The 5,714-nt window shown below is 34.7% G+C and overlaps 1 protein-coding gene across 1 annotated transcript; it reads right to left on the bottom strand.

Annotated features, from left to right (window-relative positions):
• On the bottom strand, positions 1-5,116 carry LOC132266436 (uncharacterized). The gene is made up of 5 exons (XM_059767312.1): positions 4,776-5,116; positions 3,324-3,626; positions 3,102-3,224; positions 1,948-2,238; positions 1-433 (listed from the first exon to the last, which is right to left on the bottom strand). The coding sequence occupies exons 2-5, from the start codon at positions 3,585-3,587 to the stop codon at positions 227-229; spliced, it is 885 nt and encodes a 294-aa protein (XP_059623295.1). The 5' UTR covers positions 3,588-3,626; positions 4,776-5,116; the 3' UTR covers positions 1-226.
• Between the last annotated feature and the right edge of the window lie 598 nt (positions 5,117-5,714).

Genomic DNA, 5,714 nt, shown 5'->3' with positions numbered 1-5,714 from the left:
TTTACCAGCAAAAATATTACTATTAAATTGTAAATCAATCACACTGTTGAAATATGAAATTTAGCGGCAGCTGTGATACCCAAATTATACAAGTAGCAAGCAGAAGAATGAACAGTAGTAGCAATTTCATCAGTTGATTTTCTTTGCATGTACCATTTAAGAGATTGTAGAATGCATTCCTAAAGTATGTTATAGGGCTCATCACCTGCAAATTCTTTCCATAACATCATTCTTTCTTTTTGTATTTCATTTTCGTTTCAACATCTCCACTGTAAGGAGCAAAATGAAAGGCATACTGCTGGAGAACTGAGAAGACCACCATCTCAAGACACACCAAGACATTCTGAAGAGCTTCCTGAATGTGCTCAACATCCAACCAGAAATGATGAGATTTGATGATGCCCGTTGCAACTAGAATGTCGAGAACTACACCCTGCATTCAATAAAACTGATTTAAGCAAACAATTCTTTGTTTCTAAGAACAACAAAAGGAGAAAAGGGGAAAAGATAAAAGAAAGACGGTAAGAGAGAAAAGTAAAAAGAAAAAAGTTAAGAAAATCAACTAGTATAGACCGTTATGCAGGATATCGTAACTTAAAGTCACCCAAACCCAAAGTTCAAAATGTTGGGTATATATGTGGGGAATTTTCAAACTCTGTAGAAGTTAAAACTTTTGCATGATGATCAAACATTGCAAGTGATTAGCAACTTAATTATGCGATGAAGTTGCATTAAACCACCTTTAAATAGGTTACAACATCAGTTAGACATATGAAAATGGTTTGAACAGAATCAATATTATCTTTAGGAAAAATCTTCTGGGGCCTACTGAATTTCCTTGTCCATAAGCATTGGTTTGCTTCCTTATCTATAGGATAATTCACCTAGTCAACTAGAATTCTGAGGAAAATGCAAGACGAGCAATAATGCCAATGTTATTAAATGGTTTAATGGCATTTGAAGAAACAACAAAACATCTTGTTATGTTTCAAGATAAACATAATTCACTGAGCTAATAGCAAAACAAATGGGTAGCAGGACTTTCCGTCCATGGAATTTGTTACAATTACTTAGAAGCTTTCAAGGAACGCTTGATATTATAAATTCTCTACAGGGTGGAAAGTTGGAAGGGAAAATAGGAAATATGGAAACAACATCCTTAGGAAAATTAGGGGTCTTTTCCTCATTTTGTTTGGTTTAATAGGACGAACATGTGCAGTTATATTTTGGGTGGAAAGTTGGAAGGGAAAATAGGAAATATGAAAACAACATCCTTAGGAAAATTAGGGGTCTTTTCCTCATTTTGTTTGGTTTAATAGGACGAACATGATGAAGGAAAACATATTTCATGATCTTTACCATTATACACTTACATTTTAAAGGAATGGTTTATTTCTAGAGGTAAAAACATAAACGAGGCAGAGGAGTCCTGACCTTCTCCTTGTCTCTCTCTTTTAGGAGGAAAGAATATTGTAAGCCAAGAGGAAAGGCCTCCCCTTCCTCTCTTTCTTTCCCTCCTACCGAATCAATAGAAAATCTACTCAACCTTTCAAATTTTCCCATTTGTTTCTTCTCATTTCTCTTAATCAAATGGACCATTAGTGGAGGGCCATATACTTTTCTTGACCCTAATCTTTGTATTCCTTCTTCATTTCTAATAAATTAAACAAATATATACATGGACACGATCTTCCGAAAACATTGTGGAACTTACATGCCATTTCCAAAAGATGGCCAATAAGAATTTCAAATGATCAAACACTCACACAAATGCATGCACATATGTTTGTCTTCCCTTTGCCTGGAGAAGGTCAATTTAAGTTTTTTTCATCTTCAAGTTATCAAAATGCTCTCATGCAACTTTCACTCATCAAGAAAAAAGTTAAATGAAGCAGCAGCAGAAAACGAACTCTTATATAACTTCCCATAATATTCTAAAACTCTTACCTGCCAGAAGCAGAAAAAAACTATCCCTTTGATGCACAGGAATTTTGAAAGTGGCTTGTGTGGTTCCAATTCTTTTGCAAACACATGGTAAAAGACCACCAAGGAATACAGAGCCAATGAAACTGAAATGTTGAGAATAATGGTGAATGTCCAGCTGACCCAACTGGGATACATTCCAAGAATTTGTAATGTTATCATCAACATGGAGCATATCGGGCGAATAACAACAAATTGCCATGTCCAGTATTTGAGAAGCTTCAGCGTATGTTGGTTTAGATGGACAGTATGAGGCTGCAGTTTGTAGAACGACAATGGGTCAGATATACACATTTAATGAATCATCATCCAGATTGACAAACCCACTGACCCTAGGCTTGTTTCTCAAGACAGTTGAGTGGCAGCATATCAGTCAAATGGTAACGGGATCAGCAAGCGTCGCATCGAGGTCACACTGATATATTGGAGTGAATTCAAATCATGTAGACCTGGCTGATACAGAGACGGTTTGCCTGAGTCAGTGCCATAATGGAACATTAAGCCCCTGACTCAGCCAAGTCAACTCCATAACAGCCAAGTTGGAACCAGGAGTACCCATCAATAACCCCAGAAAATTACAGGAAAACAAAGCAGAGATGGAGGAAACAGAGTAGAGGAAAAGAAAACGAAAAGAGTCTTAGAGACGAGGAAGAAACAGAGAGGAAGAAAAAGAACAGGGATATGATGAAGGAAAAAAGACGTCGTGAGAGGGGAAAAAAGAGAAGGGGAATCTGTTGAAGCAAAAAACAGAGTGAGGAATGAGAAACAAAACACAAAGAAAAAACCATGAGGGGAGAGATAATTGTTATATATTCAACTAAGTTTCATTACAGCAGGCTAGCAGCTTTATGTAGAATATTTAGCACCAGGAAGAAATTGCACTTAATGAATTTTTCCCAATATTCAACAAACTCAATTTTAAACCGTTCCCAAGTGATATCAATTACATAACAACGGAAGGTGCAGGAATCTCCTGATCTTTAGTATTCCTTACTGTCAGACCCTCTTTCCTTCTCTTTTATTTTTTATTTACAAAAAATATATATATATATCTTTTGGATAATTTTCAACCAGTTCAAATAAAATTAGGAAATTGAATAGAGCAACTTCTTCTGCACCTGGAAAAGAGTCATTGGGAATGAATGGTGAATTGCCCTTCCTTTGATTTCATCTGGCACTATATTTTTGCTAATTGATATGTTCAAGTAACTATACATCAGTGCTAAAAACTTAGCAATCACCTGCAAATAAATGTGCAGAGAGAGGGAAGTTTAGCATTGCTTATGTGAATAGAACCATCAGAGTAAGTCTTCAAATAATGACTAATAGATAATACTTACCAAAGCCTCATAGCATTCCTTGATTGAGTCCAAAAACATGAAAAATGCTTTGTTTCCCCGGAAATCTAACAAACCCACAAACGAGTCAACAGCATAAATGGGAGCCATAAGGATGATAATAATTATGGCCTTTTGCTCCTTTGGGTTCTTCCAGTAAAAGAGATGCTGTGACAGGAGTTGTACTGTAAAATGCATTGTGAGCATCACACAAGCTGCAGATCCAAACAGAGTAATTTCCCCACGATTCATTGTAGTTATATCCATCACGTAGAAAGTGATACTAGAATCCTGAGGTTCAACAATCTGCAGAGTACATTAAAAATGTTCAGGAACTTTAAACTCAACAAGGATCTAGGGAAATAGTTTATGTTAACTAGCTTCATCTTTTTCTGATTAGAACCCATGGTACCATTTTCACAGATTTCACGTTGTGATGAAGTGCAACAGAAAGTCTCCACACAATTGCTACAATAGAATTGATAGTTGACTATATCTTCCACAATCTAACGTCAAAATTCTTAAGAAAAAGAGTCATTGATAAAAAAGGGCATTACCTAACAGAATGTTGAAAACTTTTGTGCATGAATATGTTATTCTATCGAATCTTATACAACTATATAGGTGTATGCACAGGTCACATATAAATATTTAAGAACAAACATAAATACACAATTATTACATCAAAATGATAATTGACAGAGCAAAAAAAATTAAAACACTGAATATTCTCTCCTTCCAAGAAAAAATGCCTAGTAATAATAACCTTTTAGAAAATTATGTATAAATTTCAAATCAATACTCATTGTGGCACATTCTAGATATGATGACAATCAAACTTTAGCCAGGTTATCCAGATTTCATTTTAAAAGCGACTATCTCAATTTATGCAATTCAAAGTAAAGGCAATTTAAACTCCAAAAGCAACAGAGCCAGTGGGAATAGGCACAATAGATAGAGAGAGGAGAGTAGTAAAATAAAAAGTTGTAAGTACAAGAAAAAACACACCAAGCATGAGAATAAACGGCATAAGGTATAACAGCGCCAGTCTACTGTCATATTGGTTTTATCATTCTAAGCTTTTGCACAGTTCATAAACTTAGGACCAGGAATCATTATTGTAATGCATCAGGCTAAAATAATGTTAATTAAAATATCAGAACAGGATTTGCTTCGAATTTTCCAGCAATACTAACACAGTTATTCAATAAGTGAGAGATCCAAGATTACACATATGATCTAAAACATAACTAGTTCTCCAGGAGAGTCATAAATACAACATACATACATATTTATATACAGTTCATTGTTTAGAAAGACGCTATATGGTAGCATATTAGAGCATGAATTTCCAGTCAAGATGTACACAAGGAAGATAAAATCAAGCTAAAAACTCCATAATTTAGCTACTGAGAAACTGGTTGGAAAAAAATATAGCGAAAAGAAAATAAAAACCTTAAAATTTCAACTGATTGATCACAGAAGCGACTAAATCAAAGATCAGTTTTCCGTATTCACTGGAGCAAAGTCAACCTCAAATCTGTTTTTCTTCTCTTTTTGCTCGATTTTCTCGCAAAACAAAGGCACAAAAACCTGATCGTAGGATGGAAAAAAGAAGACAAAATTAAGATCATGAGAGAAATAAGCTTAATCAAATTTCAAACAGTGTAACTTCAAAGCATCAGAGAATCGATTCCTGCTGTTTCCTGAAATGGATTGAAATATCAGTGAAAGGTCTATCGAATGCAAATAATATGCGAGATTTGATGGTCTAATTTGTCTGCTACAAATTTGCGATCCAAAATACATACGGTATGTTATTGCTGTTGTTGAGGTCTCCTACAATCGTTTCTTGGACCAATATTAGATTGACACGTCACGAGGTACAGTAAATAAGGTCGCTGTTACAATGCTAGTGTATATAAGTTGGACCGAATAAGCCATGGCCGACCCTCTGACATTGGGCCTTACCGGTCCACCACATAAGGCCCAACCCATTGTGAGAGGAAAAATGATTTGGTGTCTGAATTTCCAGTAGGGCTGGAACTTGGGCTAGTTCAATCCAACCCAGCCTCAATCCGAAGCGGGTTGGGTTGGGTCAACCCGAATTAAACTTAATATGGGTTATGATCATAATCCGGACCAAATATTTTCAGACGGATTGGGTCGGGTTGACGGGTTGAGTTTTTTAATTTTTTTTCCAAAAATTTATAATATATATATATATATATATATATAATATAATATATTAGATAATATAATATAAATAGATTATTATAATATATTATAATAAACAAAATCGTATATATTTATATTAGATAATATAATATAAATAGATTATTATAATATATTATAATAAACAAAATCGTATATATTTATTGATAAGCCTCCCCA

The sequence above is a fragment of the Cornus florida genome, unplaced genomic scaffold (assembly GCF_030987335.1).
Source record: "Cornus florida cultivar Cherokee Brave unplaced genomic scaffold, ASM3098733v1 CherokeeBrave_3.0.0_Hap2_Chr01, whole genome shotgun sequence".
NCBI classification, from domain to species: Eukaryota; Viridiplantae; Streptophyta; class Magnoliopsida; order Cornales; family Cornaceae; genus Cornus; species Cornus florida.
The sequence above is the reverse complement of the archived record's forward strand: the minus strand, read 5'-3'. Positions and strand labels throughout refer to the sequence as shown.

What these genes read in the sequence shown, in the direction of transcription:
- LOC132266436 (XM_059767312.1), bottom strand. Translation starts at nt 3,587, where the DNA reads ATGGATATAACTACAATGAATCGTGGGGAAATTACTCTGTTTGGATCT. An exon ending in AGGAATGCTATGAGGCTTTG is followed by an intron (nt 3,225 to 3,323) that starts GTAAGTATTATC and finishes ATTTATTTGCAG; the next exon opens with GTGATTGCTAAGTTTTTAGC. An exon ending in TCCCAATGACTCTTTTCCAG is followed by an intron (nt 2,239 to 3,101) that starts GTGCAGAAGAAG and finishes TACAAACTGCAG; the next exon opens with CCTCATACTGTCCATCTAAA.